This window comes from Lepidothrix coronata, unplaced genomic scaffold, assembly GCF_001604755.1.
Source record: "Lepidothrix coronata isolate B3197 unplaced genomic scaffold, Lepidothrix_coronata-1.0 Scaffold1, whole genome shotgun sequence".
Lineage (NCBI taxonomy): Eukaryota > Metazoa > Chordata > Aves > Passeriformes > Pipridae > Lepidothrix > Lepidothrix coronata.
Genome location: NW_016690181.1, coordinates 11,683,774 through 11,701,721, shown reverse-complemented (window position 1 = coordinate 11,701,721; position 17,948 = coordinate 11,683,774). Strand labels below are relative to the sequence as shown.

The following is a 17,948-nucleotide window of genomic DNA, read 5'->3' as shown; positions in this document are numbered from 1 at the left end:
ATGGAGGTGAAGGGGTAGTGGGGGGAGGGATTTTGCAAAGAAACGAAAACAAACAAACAAACAAAAAACAAAAAAAAGACATGCAGTTAGCTGGGAACACAGCATAATCAACAACAGCAGCAGCGGCAGCAGCAAGAACAACAGTGTCATAACAGGCTTCATCATATTAACCAACCACGTGTCAGCAAAGGAAAACAACAGAAAGAAAAGTACAACAAAGGAACAATAAAATAAAATAAATTAAAAAAAATAAAAAAAGAAAGTAACTAAGAAAAAAGAAGAGAGAAATGCCATCTCTCTGGGATTGTTCTGATTGCCCTGCAGTGTGAAAAGCACGATGCTGTAGGGAGGTGAGGAAGGGGAAGAAGAACCACTCAAGCCACAGACAAACTGAGATGTGCCAAGAATGGGACCACCTCTTTCAGCTCCATGTGCCCATGTGCAAACCCAGTAGAGAGATGAAACTCAGAACAGGTGTGTGATACATAGGGAGTGGCAGGTGATACACAGAGTTACTGCACACACCAGTCAGAACCTCTTTCCTTCCTCTTTACCCCTGACTGGCTAATGCACACCCGAGTTGCAGCCACCCATTGCAGAAAGAGGAGGAAAAGGGAGAGTAATGCCACCTGGGCACCCACTCTCCTCTCCTGACCTGGAAGGTTAAATTTCTCCAGCATTCACTTGGAGGCTTCAGAGCATGAAACACCACGAGAAAAATTATGAACTCAGATTGGTGTTTGATTTGTAAACTGCTACAGCAAAAACTTCAGTGAGGCCTAGCAAATTTATTTATCTGGGAAGAGATTATATTTTCCATCAGACTTTATGCTTCTCCTGCAACATCCCTCATTGCATCGAAGGACAGCCTGATAATTGGAATTTCTGTCATAAAATCTCAGCAATATTTGCCATTAAGTCTCAAGTCTAAGAAGAGGGTGAGGTGAGCTACTGTTTTGTAAGACACAGTTTAAAAAGAAAATGACAAGCAAAGTTCATAATCCATCACAGAGTTATCAAAATGAGATTATGATTTTTTTTTCCGAAACAAGAATATTTACACATATTAAGAGGCATTTTGGGAAACCATTCATACGTTGACAGCAAACAGCAATAGACAGACTTGGAAGGGTAGAAGCCTTTTAAAGGGATATTAGTAAGCTAAAAATCACATTTAAAATAAAACAAATGTCCTTACAAAACATTGGTTGTTAACACCTTAGATTACAAGTACTGGAAAAATTGTAAAAATAGAAATTGCTATTAGAGATATTTAGCTTTGGTCTACACTTAGATTATGATTTCTATAAATTATTACCTATGAAAAATGATATATCACCATTATTATTATCCATTCTTAACACCTAAAAGCTGCAATCAAGCACTGTCCAGACATACCATGTACATGTAACCATGCCTCAAATTTCAGTCCCATGTAAGCACACTTACTAACTAGGGAGTTTACTTCCTGGGTTTGATGGATTAGTACAATGTTGCCATACTTTAAAAATTGCAGAAATTTATTTAAAGCTTCATTCCTGAAATTGTTTGCATTAAAGCTTTGTAATTACTTCAAAGAACTTAAGTTAGGCCACCAAAATTAAAAAAAAAAATCACTACATCAAAACATTTGTATTATTATTAGGATTGTAAAGCTAAACTAAAATCTGCTGTGTTGGTAAATTCTGATTGCCGATGGGAAACGATGGGGAAAAGATGAGGAAAGTGGTTATCTGTGGAAGTCACTACCAGCACCTGAATATTAAACATTTGCAAATGACATCAATGCATAAAAGTCAAAGACTGTTGATTGCAAATGTCTCCTTGCAATTTTTGTATCTTATGTGTGTGATGGTTTGAGAAACAAATATGAAAGTAACAAAAGTCAAATTTAACTCCCACTTGAGCCATTAGGAATCTGAAGAGGCACCCTTAATTACCACATTCTTAATAATGAACTGAAGAACAAGATTACGTCTCTATTTCAGCTGGTGCCATGGGGAACACCATTAACGAGATCTTGTGAAATATAAGAACTTTTAGCTGCTGTTGAATTCAATTCCTCATAGAACTGAACCTAAGCACTGCATAAAATGAAATATGTATTTGCTTTTTAAAGTATGTTCTCTTTCAATAATCTAAGGTGCTATTAGATGTATAGGCAAGGACTCTTAAAAAAATATGATTTTTATTCCATTATTTCCTTTTAAGCCTCAAATTTTACCTGCCTTAATATATCATTATGATCTGCTGAAAATGACATTTGGTTGCTAAATCCCTTTGAAGACTATTTAATCAACTGCCTATTAAGTGATAATGGTAAGATACAGCAACTATGGAACAGATCTTGTCAACCCTATTCTTTGATGTAGTCCTACTGAGATGTCAGTAATTGAACCCAAGAGATCAACTGATGACATCAAGATTTAGGTTTGCTGCACTGGATGCTTATTTTGTGCACAAAACTGTTTCTGTGCTCTTTTTCAGGACATTTTGCAGTAGCATAAAAGTCCTCAGACCTCTGCTTGCTTCCACTGATAACCAGGAGCCCCAGTGCAGAAAGAAAGAAGTGGATCTTCACTGGTTCCTAGCACTTTAAAGGCACAGAGGAGACCACAAATACATTTATGCCAGTTGCAAAACAGGATAACAATTTTCAGGAACCTAGAATATCTTTCAGAAAACAGTTCAATCAAGCAAGGTGTTGGAAGCTTTACTAGTCTATAAATTTACACCTGACAGTGTGTCTTCATTCGTAAGAATTACACAGAATCTTCCTGGGGAATTATAATTTCAAATACCTGGAATACTGATGTTATCTTCCTATAACTAAGAGTAGATCCATAGGTGTATCTGTACCCTAACACACGGAATACATCCATTTCCAATTGCGGATAGCATCTTCTCATGAAGTCATGAAAAGTATGTAGAAACTCTCCAAAGACTCTGGACCAGACAATCAGGCAACATGGATTGCCACAGCCCTACAGACTCCTTGATGAGGTCTAGACTTTTGTAAGCGCTGCAGTCTTAAAGACGTTGTCAGGCACTAGAGACACTCACTTTAATCCCTAAAGAAGTTAACAAGAAGATGGAGGCCCCTGTCATTGCACTTAGAAACTGTAAACTTTGCAACACACGTACTGTGAGGCGTGTGTTGTACTAGCTAAGTATCAGTAAGTACCAGGATTTAGTTGACTGTATGATTAAAAAGGGCATGTGAAGGTACCTTATTTATAGGGGTTTGAATGTTCTTTACTCATCCTAGTCAGTCAACTTCTTACTTTCCTTTTGAATTTGCTAGCCCTCAAATTGTATAATTTATTTTCTCTGACTTTCTAATACAAGCTATTCTGAGGCAAACAGAAGACAACCAGCATGGTTTGGTGCTCTACTGAGACCTAATTGAAGACAGCTGTGAAATGATTCCTGATTACTCGGTCTGAAGCCACACTGTATGCAGACCTCAGCTGGATATGGCAGTGTTTAGTCATAGCAATGGTATTCTGTGTCCTTATGAGACTGAAAAAGGGCAAGGGCACAGTGAGATCCCTGCTAACAGTGCAGGGAACATGTATGAGAAATTCTCTGCTTGCATTTGTAAATAGCATTTCCCTCACCATCCGTGAAAATTTATAAGCTGCCAAGGAAAAACAAAACATCCCAGCTAAGAGCCACAGCTCTGGAGCAACAGATGCAGAAAGCATCAAGCATGTGTGAGTGAATTGGACCAACAGATCTTGAAGCAGCACCACTTACCCTTGGACTGCTGAGAGGACTGGTGGAGAGCCCAGATGATGCTCCGCTGATTGACCGAGACCTGAATGGACACAATAAGGAAAACATCTCTCAGAAAACTTGGACAAGTAATAACCCTGATCACCAGCCACCACAGGCACAGGCATGAAGTGAGGAGGAGGAGGGAGGCTGTCACTGGAAAAGCACACGACTCTTTCCTTTTCCTTCCTTTCACTACTGTCACATTTTTCAGTTGTCCCCCCCCCAAATCAAAGAAATGTTGTTGCTCAGGGAGAATACTATTAATCCCTTTTGATTAAGGCAGTTGCTAATTTCTTTTTGGACATCAAGCGCATGGAAGCTACTACATCTGACTTGTGCAAGTTGAACTGCTGAATTCAAAAAGATGGTGAAGACATTCATATTGGTGCTGAGAATTCTGTTTTGCACAGACCCAGTGATCACAGAATGAGACTTTCTCTGTCACGAGCAACATGGAAAAGCACCGTGTTCACAAGACACAAAGGAAGGGGATTATTCCAGATAATAATTAAAAAACAAGTCTCCTTGACCCAAGCACACAATCATTTTTTATGTGATGACTTCCCACTGAAATCAAAGATCACATTGGCTTAACCCTTTCCAGCGTATCACTGATGGTTTTCACATCTTTGTTCTCCAGCAAGATTTCTTGCTGCTGCATTAAACAAGCCAGGCCTTCTCAATGGATAATCAGTTCTGCTTTTGTTGATGACTTTACTAATATCAAGATAACAGCTCAAGTGCCCTCAAAAAGAGGTCAGTCAAGGAACAGTAAACTGCCCTATTTGCTGACAAGGTCACCTATACTGTAATGCTCTTATGCTCTCCAGCAAAGGCCACCGATGAAAAATGTCAGCTACTGACAAGAAAATGTGCAAATGTGCTATGCTAAACATGGTGAAAGAGCAGACAGGCCAAATTGCACAAACATTTCAGCACAAGTTTCTAGGAGGAGGGCTGCCCAGCAAAAAAACCCCACACCCTGTGTGTGACTGAACATGAGCGAGCCCCAGAGGCAGCTGCTTTCTATCCTTTTTAAACACAAAGTTGAAGACTGAAACATCTTATAGGAAAGGAGGTCACTAAGAACCTAGTTGTTCAACAACCACCATGCAACAATATGTTAATACAGCAAAACTAACAATGTTTCACGTATAGTAAGAGTCATGAAAGCAATTACTTGCCTTCAGGTAGCAAACACAAAAAGGTGAAATTCCTGTATATGCTTGGAAAATGGAGTGCATGGGTGTATGTGTATACATATGTGTCTGTGTGTACACACATGTATATATTAAAATTTTATACAGGTCAGATAGCTGATGTCGGCTTATACATAAAAGAAATTTAGACCATAAACTATGTCAGTTTACTCTCTTCTGCTGTAGAATAAAACAAAAACATCGGTTTCTCAGGTGGTCTCCCGACATATATTGCTAAAAATATTTGAGCAGAATTCTTAAAAAAATCTGTGAATGGCAAAAGAGGAAGTATTTCCAAGGAAAGAATAAGCTACAACTGAACACAATGGCATGTTCTGTTTTCTCTATTTTTATCATCTGCAGAAACTACTCACTGATGGTTTTCTTTGTATCTCATTGCAGTTTGTTCATCACAGTAAGTAGGTGAAATGCAGAACCCCAGTCTCGGCCAGATTAAATCTACATTGGTACCATGAAAATCTCAGGCACTCATTCTACGGAGAAACTCCCCACTTAAGTTTCTCTTCGTACCCTGCTGCACTCTGCCCATCACAGTGCAACAGTAAAAAACTAGAAGTTCACTCTTGGCATTCTCTTGTACTTGATTAAACCTAAATTTTCACCATCATGATCTGGGGCACTCATAAAGGTTTATGCAAAGTAATTTTAGGGGAAGAACCGTCTGCTCCACTTTTGAAAGGTTACTTTCTGTGCCTTTCCCCAAACTGAAGTAGCTGACTGCACCACAGATGTGTTGTGCAGATGGGGAGTAAATTAGTTAAAAATCTTCCTTGCATGAATCATCAGGAAAAGCTTCTTCCAAACCATAAATTAAAAGAGGACCCTATAGATTATCTTGGACAAATGTGGAAGGCATTCAGGTGCCCAGAAATGCAGTTAAACACCAACTTAGAGTTAAAGGAGGTGTTCCCACCAACTCTTAATTATGGTGGGAAAGTCCTCTCTGACACTCACCTGAATTCCAGGATACTCGATTAAAAGTTCCAATCTGCTATTTCCTTTTTGCAATCAGGTGTTTCCAACACTCCTGAATTCTCCCTTCCCAACCCTATTATCTCCTATTTTTTTTTTACAAAAATGATCACACACATGGAGGGCAAAATATGGCAGGCCCCACCTCCCAATTCCCAGTTTCTTAGCAATATTTGAAAAATTGTTGTTGTGTACTGTGTTTTCATCCAGCCTAGGAGCCTGAGGCAGGGGACATAAGAGAGAGTTAGTATGAAATCCTCTTGGAAATGCATTCAGTATCCATACGACTGCTTTATTTCTGCTGCTGATTTACATGCAAAATAAGTAAGAAGTAAAGTAGGCCCTATAGCAAGTTTCAGTTTGTCCACACTGGAAATTGCATATAGGAGCAGTCAAAAGATTTTAAAGAAACCTCTGTTAATTTTAAATGTTGAGGTGAAAAGAGCTCTACATTTTCAAAACTTTTCCTCTCTTACCAGAAAGTGTTGCTATGGGATATGACACCCAGACTGAGGAGATCTTCCTTGCATCGTTTTCAATTTAACATAATGTACCTTTATAAATGGGACATAGTTTCCAAGCTGACTATAAGAACTCAGTACCCTGGCCTTCTATGTGGTTCTATACTCCAGTACAAAAATGCTAACAGGCAAAAATAACAGATTTGTCCCTCTCATCAAGATCACCTTGGCTGAGCGATGCTATAATTCAGTTTGTAAAAAAACCAACCACATGCACTGCTCCTGTATCTCAGAGTCAGGTGGACAGAACTGGGATAGGGCCAAAAGAAAGTAATGAAAACGTTGCATTATGCTGAAATGCTGTAGCGAAAGAACAGAGAATTTAAATTTTTATCCCTCTCATAAGAAAATGAAAGTTTGAGGCCCTACCAGCAGCACATTAGTATGGCAGACTCTTATGTCTTATGTGTAGAAAGAGGAAAAAAATATGACATTACCTTATTTCCACGGCTATGAACTAAATTCATTCAGTGGGAAGTATCTGTTAGTGAATAACCTCCTAAGAGTCTTTAGAGGCATTAAATGTTACTGGATTTATTAAATTTATAATTATTCCAATAACTTAATACTAAATGCAACCATCTCGGAAACTATGAACATTTTGTATGACTCATTTTGCTCTGTGTTTTGCATTGCCGTATGCCTGCACACTAACTCAATGGAAGTCATCAAAACATTGTTGAAAATACAAGCAGAAGAATCAGTGCAGTTGCTCAGACAAAGAGCATTCCTTCAAACACAACTGCCACATTTAGAGACTCCAGGTGAGACTCTTTGGTCCCTTCCCTGGGAGCAAGTGACACAGTTGTTTTTCCAAGCCTGGAGGGAGGAATTAAAGAAAAACCATAAGGGAGCTAGACCCAAGGTTTAGGAGGGGGAAGATGCAGAGGGCACTATAAACATAAGGTGGACACTGAGACCATTGCAGGCTATTCCTCTCATTCCGCAGACTGACAATAATCTGGAGATGTCTGAGCTATGAAAGAGAGAGGCAAAGGACTGAAACAAAATGTGCATACGTGAGCTGTAGTTTGTAGCTGTGATGATTTTATACCTTATTCAATCTATTTGATACTTCAAAGCATCGAAGTTAAAAGGTCCTTCATTTTAAAGCATTTTTTTACTCATTTTAGCCAGCTGCTGTCAAAGAGGAAGCTGTGCTAGGCCCAATTCATGTCAGATCAGTGTTCTCTTACTGGCGAAACTGAGGGGCTGGAATCCAGTTTCCAGCTGGTTTCAGAGAACTGCAGAATTTCTTGAGAGCAGTAAGAGGGCTGAAGCCTGACACTGCTGAGGTGTAGACGGAGAAAAACACAAGACAGAATAATTGCAGCTGACCTGGTAACCGTACTACACATATAGCACATGCACAGAGCATCTCTACATAGCCCTTCTCTCAGATTAGTTTTCAAGTGCTTTAAACAGTGCATCTGCTCGTACACACCAGCAGAGCATAAAGGCTTCGCAGCCACATTTAGGTCGGATTCGGCATTTGTTTCTTCTTCGATAACCATTTCACAGAATTTTTTTCTTGCAATCAAAGGGGAGTTTGGTGCCTTGTTGCAGTCCCAGCAGAACTTGCTTTCATAACACAGTTTTACCAGGATGCTGAATACAGCCTCTTAGCTGGTCAAGCTGGAGCCATGCTTCCAAGAAGGGGAGCCAGTGGCATGCATGCAGCATGCAGTAATGCATCAGAATTGTGTCCCTGGGTGAAATGCCTTAGAAATTTTGAATTAGTTTCCATGTGTAGTTTTGAAACTCATTTCAAAAAACATCCAGCCATCCTCTTACTTGCTTCAAGCATAAACTGGGTGGAATTTGATACTCCTCTTTCCTTGCTTACTCAAACCCCCAAAAAACTAAACTGAATTTCAGGGTATGAGACCCCTGAAATTGACCTGAATTAATATGCAATAAGTGTGTTAAATTTCACCACTATTACTCTTGGGAGTCTAAAAGATACAAACTGTGCTTCCTTACTCCCTGATTTAGGGAATACGAATAGAATACCTTTGTTGTTTCACTGTGTTACAATCTCAAATGTGCAAATAATACTGTAACAGCTCTTACTTGGAATACTTATGCTTAAGTCAGAAGGTCTGCTCATGGTAATGACTGCTTGTAAGATGAAGCCTTACAAAGAGTACAGAGAAAGGAGCGCAGGTGTTGGTAACACACGCTTTGTCCTTTCAGTGCGTACAGAGGGTGATGCTGAACAGTACCACCCTCCTTAATTGGCCAGCTATACTAGAGTTCCATTTATAAATGGTTTAGAAAGAATTAATAAATAGTAAAGCACGCTACAAACATGAGAAGTAAATGTTACTGGCGCTAATTAGCTTTCTCAAGAAGCTTTCGCTATAGTCTGTAATGATATTACAATGGTTTTATTAAATCATTTATTAATATAATATTCTCCTTCTCCTAAGTATTTACAAATGGAACTTTAATTTGAAGTGTGATTGCATTCTTAGTTGTACCTATATTGTCTTTATTGAAAATAAAGAGCTTTGAAGATACAGCTGTCTCTATGGCCATCTGTTCACCTCTTAAGAAAACATTCTAAAAAGAGAGGGAATACCCAGCATTTTTTTAATAACATGGATGGGATTCAGTTTCATTAAAAAAAAAAAAGGAAAGAAAAAGAGAAGAAAAATGGATAAATTAGGATTAAAATTAACTGGAGGATACCAAACAGATACAAAAGTGCTAAACGGAGAAGGGGGTTTCATTCTCAGAAGGTGTCCTGGTACCTGCACAGTGTCTGAGGATAGTTTTCTGTGCCCACAGATGTTGAAACAGAGGGACAAATAAGAGAACAAAAAAGAATCCTAAAAAGTAAATTATATGGAGTCTGAGTCCAACATGAAAGCTCACAAACACACACAAAAGCACCAAAAATGCTTCTTCCCACATCTCTCTCTCTCTCTCTCCCTGCTGTAAAGCCTCATTCACCGAAGAGTATGAGCCTGTATTGTATTTGTAAATTGCAAATGAAAAGTTTCTCTACAAGATACAACAGGTCCCGCAACAGGAATAATCCAAAACTAGAGCTTACCCCAACGGATCAGCACTCGCCATCCTCGGAAAGGAAAAATGAAGAGAGAGGGAGAGAGAGAAAGAAAGAGAGAAGGGTGTGGAGGCAGGTGGAGAGAAGAGTAGGAAAAGCAGAGTGAAATACTGTTCGGAGAACTGAACGGTCATAATTATTGCCACCGGTGCCTATGTCTTCAGAGACCAGGAACACTAGGGGGACAGTTTCATTTACCAGAAAGTAACTTTTATCCCACTCACAATATTGCAGACCTTTGGCACTGGAGAATATGGAGAGGGACATACTAAGGCTGTAAAAAAAAATTCCCAGCCAAATCCCAATTAAAGTAGTCAGCAGAGCAATGGGGTTCATACTTCATGCTGCATTTCTTTTCTGCCTCTTACAAAAGGCACAGTTACATCACACTGTTATCAAGAAAATTGGGGTTTTTTGTCCCCAGTTTGCTCAGTGCAGTGTCCCTCTGTCCCCCAAGCTGGCCTGGTAAGAAGTACTTTTTTTGCCATGAATGAACTGTGAAACGTATTGGTTATTAAAGCATGCATTTCTGAGCCAGCCTGGGAGCCCAGGGTACAAGATTGTAGCTCAAGCTGTGAATCTGCTTTGATACTGCCTTATTAGTCATGATGGTCTTACAGTCAGGAATTCACATCAGCTAGAACATACCAGCTCAGCAACCCAGCACTTATCTCTGTGGATGCCATCTTGTGCTCCAGGATCTCATTTTTCATTTAAAATAAATTCAGTCTCTGGGTCTTATAGGTTGCAAAGGAAATCTTTCAAATGGGAATGGAGAATAAATCAATGCTGTGCTGAAAAGAGTCTGAAAAAGCAGTTCTAAAAGCAGACTGAATCTCTGGCATGTTGACTTAGAAGGCTAGTGACAATTGAAAACTTCAGTATTCTTAATTTTTAACTAATAACCAACACATTCAAAATGGAAAAGAATAGTCAGGTTATTAAGTTTTCAGAGGTGCAGATAAGCAGTCTCAGGAAAGCGTCACCACCTTTTCACATTAACAAAGATTAGATTAGAAATAAAAAAACAGTTTGGTGTTATTAAGCCAAATTATTTTCAAGTTGGATGCAATGCTTTTCTTCCTCTCTGTCATTTCCTCTCTCTCATTCTCTCCATTTTCAATAACAGGCTCCCAAGCTGCCAGAGCTACCTCTGGCTGGGTGAGAAAAATCCATTCTCCACAAGACAGTCTCCAACAGAAATGCCAAATTTAATATATGCCCAGTAGATTTCACAGTTTACTGCTCAGTGCAACTAGCCATGCCTCCAGTTACATCAACATTGCAAGTGCTTGGCTGGGCAACCAAGGCAGTTTTGAGAACAGTTAAAATGAAAACGTAGTTAGAATAGGACAAAAAAGCTGTAGTGCTATGCATTGATAGAGAAGTGGAAAGAAGCATTACAGTAAGTTCTTTTTCATGTGTCTGAGTGACACTCCATTTATATTTCAGTCTGGAGTGCAAATTTGGGTAAGATATAATTCATATATATACAAATATGCACATATTTAGGGACAAATGCTGTCCTCAATTGTACCTGTACAAATCTATCTACAGTGATGTAACTGAGAAGAGCAAATTGACACCCATTGTATATTGGAACCTGTGTGTATATTTATACAGAAAATACACCCATATTCATACATGCAGAATAGTAAAATGTAAATAGAATGGGTGCAGGAAGGTTCAATAATGTTTCTTTCAAGTCATTTTCCCAGCTGGGAAAGCACCGAAGAAGTTAACAAAGAGAATGGAAAGCAAATTGACAACAGGGTAAAGAAAAAGGGAAATGAGGTTTAAAAGAAATGAACAATCCCAGGACACAATAGACCCAGAAGCGCAGACATGTGCATTCCCTATAATATTGAAGCAAGTGAACTACGGAGCTGCAGCAACCCAGATACAGAAGAAGAGAAGCACTGAAAGAGGGGGTGAAAGAAAGTCAGAAAGAAAAAGAAAAAGAAAGGGACAGTGGCCTCAGCTACTAAGACAACCATGTGCATCTAGAGGGAAGGGACCCTTAAAGATGCAGTATTCCTTTAAAAAAGACATCATAAAATTGGATAATTAAGCACTGGACAAAAATTTAATGTCACCCTGATTATCTGACCCCATTTTGTTGGGGTTCACTTTGCTGCCTATCCCTTCTTTTCGCGCACACATCTAGAATCCAGGTTCTTCCCACCGCTGAGGTCCTTCATTCTAACTCTCAGAAGTGGGAGGGAGGTAAGATCACAGTGAATATGATCCTCAAAAAACCAGCCTGGTCCTTGAATGAGCAGGACCTTGGGTGATCCTCGTGCAGTGCTCTAACCTTCTCCTCCTGTTGTCTGAAAAATACCACCTTTGAGAGAGAGCATGAAATGCCTGTGTGGATTTGACAAATTCCCTCTGAAATTACTGAAGGGTCATTTCCTCTGCTCCTAACACAGCTGTAGCAGCTGCCAGAGATGGACAGAGGGACAAGGAATGGTGGTAGGAACATCTGCTGAAAGACCCCTCTCTTGTAACAGATAAAATTTCTGCATTTCTCTTACTGGACCTGACTTCCAATTACTGTGAAAAGGTTCCTATTTGGACTAAGTTTTAAGGCAAGAAGTTCCATATGTTCATGAACAGAACTTACATATAGGGGGAATCAGAGAAAGGAACAGGAATTTCCATGTCTATGCTAACAGTCCAGGAAAGCCCAGGCACTAAAGGCTGTATAACCACTACTTCCTCATGACTGTGGAACTAAGAGGTTGCTAATAGTTCAGGTCTAATGCTTGTTAGTATTTTGGCATCTTAAAGAGGGTGCTTTACACACTACATGAGGCACAGTCTCTCCTGCAGATGCACGATGTTCTACACTATGGCAGGTTCAGGACTTGAAACACTGCCTACAAAAGACTGTCTCAGCCTGCAAAAGGCCAAAACAGGGGCTGTCCCTCACACATCCTGCAAGTCTCCTGGGGCTTAAAGGCCACACTTATCTTTAAATAGAAAGATTTTTATGAAAAAGGGAAACAGAAAGAAGAATGGTTTGCCAAGGTCATAGGTTCCTTTAAGGAAGCCATTGCTTCTCCCTTTTTTAATCATATGCCACACTCCTAACCATTGGGTAAGCTAAGTATTTGTCCAAAACGTATAAGGATTACATTTTGATGTGGAGTTATCCATTGGAATGCCAGCTTTCAACACATAGAAAAATTCTCTTCCTCCGAGACCAAAATTTTAGAAATAATATGTCCACTAAAAACCTTCCCAAAAGTCTAAGCTTTTTTTAGTGTTAATGGACCCACATAAGTCTACTTAAACTCCCTAAATCTGGTGGCCTGTCCGTCTTCCTTTGTGCCTCTATTCACAGTCAGGAGCAACCCTTTTTCTTATTCTTCACCATCTGTCACTCGAACTGTTAGATTAGAATCATCCTCCAAAAAGTCTTCTCTTCAATCATACTTTCCTCTTGTGTCCTCTGGGTAGTCTTAAGGACTTTGTCTCCTACCTATAGGTACTCTATATTTTGCTCTGTCAGACTGAATTTCCAGTTTCCTACCATTGCTGTCACTGACTCAGTTGTGCTGCTGTTTCTAATGCTGGGAGTGGAGCACTCTGGGCTTTCCTAGTGTTTTATATTCCAATCCTTTCCAAGGACGTCTTAGCAAATACCTCTTCTACCCTGGTTATCCTCGCTCACAGCAGAACTGAATCAGAAATAGCAGTAGGATGAAATTTTTGTGGGGAAATCATTGATACAATCCCAGGCTGCATTGGGGATAGCCTTAGAGGAATGGTACTACACAAAAACATATGTGGTGTGGGTCTGTAAAAAACCACCCTTTTTGCTTCTCTCTAAAGAGAGAATAGAACAGCTCTGTCCCCACACGGAGAAGGTAAGTACTGCATCTTTAAGGTCTCAGCAGTGAGGTAGAGGAGAGGAACATATTGTCAGTGTTTATACCTTTCTTCTTTGTTGAATTTGGGATTGGCTTCAGAGATATCCAGGCTTTTACTGAACATTGTTTTACTATGGCAGGAACAAAGCGAGAAAACAGAGTTACTACTGTGGACATTTTTATAAAAGAGAGTCACCTGAAGCAATGCTGGACACCCAGCCCCCCAACCCATCCTCCCCCTTTTAAGCAATGCTCTGAAAAATTTTTCCTTTTACTTTACAGCTACGGCTCACACCTACACAGTGCTGAAGTTCATTATCTTCCCCTGACTTCTGAGGTCTGAGATGACTTCCCCAATGCATACTTGTAAACCTTGCTCTCCTTTATCCAATTTAAAACCTAGGTACCATCTACTTTGTCACACTGTCCAGGGAAAACAGAACATGCCTGAAGGCATAAATTGTAAAGGATTCATTACTCAAAACTTTTCTAGGAGACCTCAAAACTAAGCACAATCTGGGAAAAGGTTAAAATCAGGCCATAGAGCCTCTTAGAGGAATGGTAATCCATTTTGTATTCTAATTTGTAGGGTCCATTACCACTTAACTCCCAACTCTCTTCCCTATGCTCAGTGTATAGAGAAATGCCCTTCTTTTTCATACTGGGTCTGAATCCCTGCAGTTTAGAAGCAAAATTCCCTATGCTTTAATAAAAGGGCAGCTCTCTGTGATATGTTTCACTGGTAATATGCTTCACTGTTTCACAGGACACTGCTTCCTAATGTTAGCTGATCTTTCATGCAAGCTCTCCACTTAAATAACTAGAAGAAAAGGAATAGTTAACGAAGCCCATTTTAGAATGGTTTTTGGACTCTCACAGCAAAGCTGCTGAAAATTTCTGGCATATCCCCAACAGATTCTAGCTCCTATGGAATTCTTCTTAGTCTGTGTGATTTTATCACAAGGGACAAAGTAGCTGGTGCTAAACTAAGCTCAGAAACCACCTCTTTTCTTTTGACATTTCAATGAAATACCAGATAGTCTGAGAGGTGGGGACGCCAGAACAGCAGAAGCAATTAAGATATAATTATGAAGCCATTTAGTTGACAACTAGCAGGGAAATTCAAGAACTAACAAAACTTAGTCACCAGTTTTAGGGTGGCTAGAGTTTGTGCATACTAACTTTGTCATATAGATAGATCCAATGGAAAACACTTGGAGAGGTCAGCACAAGCATTTCAGGGAGCCCATAAGCTCAACAAGTATCCTTTGTGCTGAGTTCCCCTCATTTGTTATTCAAAACTAAGTCACTGAAGGACTATGTTTTTCACTTAATACTTTCTCAGCCTGTAGAGTTGAAGGCTGCCAAGTTTCAAATTTCAGTGGAAAGATATGCCCTAAACAAGCCAAGACCAGACCCTTGTAGGGCCCCCACATGGTTACCAAAAGCACAGTTCATCACACAGGCACGTAAACCAGAGGTTATAACAGAAATCCTCTCTATGTAAGCAAATATCTGTTTACTACTGTGAAAGAGGACAGTAGGAATAAATCACAAGACACTTGGGTGTGTTTTGCCCCCTGGTTAGAGGTGTATCTTTGCCAGCTCAAGAAAGAAGCGATGGTTCTTTGTCTCTGGATGTTTACACAAATCATCTGTGTCTTAACAGGAAACGTGTTTCCATGGTCCACCTTCCTAGTACTGTAAGATAAAAGCACTGAATAGTCATCTCTTGAGACCAAATCATCTTAAAAAAGCATCCACCTCTGGGATCTAAACCCTACTGCTGTAAAATCCACTGTCAGTGGGTCACTTCATGGAATATAATATGAGACTAGTCATTAAAAATCCCCTTTCTTGGTGGAAGGCACTTGTCATTTTATTACTGACTGTTCTGACAGATGGTGCCCCATCAGCAATGCATCGTCCTGAGACAATCCCCATGCAGTGGTGTTCGTTAATGAAGCCAGTTCATGTTATAAAAGACTGTGCTGCCAGCAACACAAAATGTGCTGTTGTCATCTGTGCATGTGGATGGTATGAATTATGGAAGCTCACACGTGGAGTAAAATAACATCTTCCCTTTAACCCCTTCAAAAACAAGCACTACCATGGCCATCATCATCCGTCATGGTGTTATTACATCCCTTTTTCCACCCTTAATCACACCTTTATGTCCATTCCTGAGTTGTGGCATGCACTGTCCCGTATCTCTTTTGTGCCTGGCAGGTTTTGCTTCCTCCTTAAGCCACAGCCCTTTTTTATTGATATGTAGCCTGGATATGTCTCTGCTCTGAACTCAACCCAGACCTTTTGACTTCAATTGTTTCCTCATGTGAAGAATTGAGAGAGACATATAAAAGCAAAAGAAATACTTTGGACAGCAAAACACAGCTTTGCCTCTTCAGGCTTTTGAATCCGAAGTCAAAGCTGAGAGCTGAAAGAAAAGGTTTCAGCTCTCAGAAAACTTTGTGATAAATCTAACACCTCCTGTTTGTTCCATCCTGTTGGACACCTCCTGTAAACAGATGCAGAATACTGCAACTCACAGGCAGCCTTGGGGTGGGGAAAAGTAATTTGCCTCTGTCTGGCTCTGGGAGCTTCCCGACCCATGCATCTACCAGGTACCAGATTAAACATGGCAGGCTGAATAAGGAGTCAGTTCATGCTTACTACTTTGAGGCCTATGAGGAACACAGAGCACACCCTGTCCTGAACACTTCCTTACCTCAGACCTCATTCCAAAGAAAATCACATATTCAAGACAGCTTTCCAACCTACACTACAACAAAAAATCTTTAGGGCAGTGTATCTCAAGGCCACATATTCAGTCTGAAATAAGTCACCACTTTTTTGTCACTGTAGATAGAACTGTAACATTTGCCAGCAAAACTTTTCAGCGATTCTAGGGGCCTCTGCAGTATCTATGAAATTACTTCATGTTCTTCACCCAGTTCTCAGTCAGCAAAGGGAGCTTCTGGGCACAACAGGCTCTTTTTGAGCAGATCTTGAGATGAATGAAAAAAAATGGCATATCAAAGCTGAAACAGAAGTTACAGCATCATCATCATCATACATATATGTAAAGTGTTCTTTTATATTGATTGATTCATGCAAGTGTGAAAACAAATGCATGTACTTCCCTTAGGCTAGTCATAGGGAGTGGGGAAGCAAGGTCCATAGTTCATGTAAGTGAATTTCTACAGTTCACTTACTCTCTCAGAACTTGCTTTAAGGAGACACCATTTCCATCTGCTGTTTCCCCATAAGACTGACACTTTCTTTGATAGAAAAGAGGTAAAATTATATATATTCCATCACTTTACAGGCATGTGGTAATTTATGTGGGTCAGATACACACTGGCTCTGACAGCACATTTCAGAGGCATTTGCAGATGTCTGGACAAGGTTTTTTAGATTCAAGCTGTTCTGATGACATTGAGGGTGGGGTTCATCTCATTTAACTTCAGGTGTCCAAAAGCTAGGAACCTAATCCAAGATAGTTACCTAGATTCCTGTTGTAGGCTATGGGGACAGAGAAGAACAAGCAGAGAATAATTTATCCTGTTTGACAAGACATATGTATCTGAGACCTTCCAAAGCCCTCATCTGCCCCCACTGCCTAGTCAGCCTGCATCGCAAGCTTAGACTGAATGCCTATGTTCTCCACAACTAAAAAGAGGTGAGATGAATCCTGCCCAGAGGACATGGTTTCCCGAGGAAGAGCAGCAAGCAAACAGAACCCTCGGGCCCCTGGCAGGACTCCTGGCCCTGTGTGCACAAGCGCAGCTGGCTGCCAGACCATGTTGCAAATGTGCTTGGAAGTTGTAACGAGTGCTGGTGCGAACAGGAAAGCTCCACAGCTTCTTTGTATGTATAACATAAAGGGGGGTAGCAAACCCAGACAGGCAGGACTCCTGGGTAAAGCAGAGACCCACCTCTGTCCATGTTGTGCCATTTCAATAGCTCTGCGAGCAGGGACTGGGGAGCCGCCATCTGTCACGCTGAGAACCTCCATCGACTTCCTTTCCGGCCGCCGCTTCCCATGCCTGTTCAGCATTGGGGAGTCCACACGCTTCCTGGGGGGATCTTTATGAAAAGAAAACGCTGTCAGCTGAATTTAGCTGTGATTTACCTCACACAGGTTGGTTAAATCTTCTCTCAACAATTTCACTCTTGCACCTCCTCTACAGTGACAGATATCTTCATGAGGGAGATGAACAATAGCAGTCTCTCCCTTCTTCCAAACTTGCAAGCATTAAGACATAAGTTGCACTCTATCTACACAGAGAAGGAGCACTGCCCCTGCCCTGAACCTATGAGCACTGTAACATAAAGGTACAACTATACTGTAGCTTGCAGAAATTAGCTTACAAAGCTGATAACAGTAATGACAAGATGATACAACAGCATGGACTACAGCACAGGCTGTTAGCCACAGCATAAGCCATCTAGGGATCTTGTGTATGCACTCAGGTTGCTAGACCTTGCCTTCAATGTTTCT

The 17,948-nt window shown here is 40.4% G+C and overlaps 1 protein-coding gene across 11 annotated transcripts in view; it reads right to left on the bottom strand.

Moving 5' to 3' along the window:
• BRSK2 (BR serine/threonine kinase 2) overlaps window positions 1-17,948 on the bottom strand; it is a 320,754-nt gene that overhangs the window by 32,685 nt on the left and 270,121 nt on the right. For 7 of the 11 annotated variants that reach the window (XM_017812769.1, XM_017812785.1, XM_017812794.1 and 4 more), the window contains 4 exons: window positions 17,383-17,533; window positions 13,510-13,575; window positions 9,555-9,578; window positions 3,760-3,820 (listed from right to left, as the gene is read on the bottom strand). In XM_017812769.1, coding sequence (XP_017668258.1) covers window positions 3,760-3,820; window positions 9,555-9,578; window positions 13,510-13,575; window positions 17,383-17,533 — 302 coding nt within the window. The remainder of the gene's footprint in view (window positions 1-3,759; window positions 3,821-9,554; window positions 9,579-13,509; window positions 13,576-17,382; window positions 17,534-17,948) is intronic. The other 4 variants (XM_017812798.1, XM_017812814.1, XM_017812823.1 and 1 more) reach the window with 2 other exon arrangements.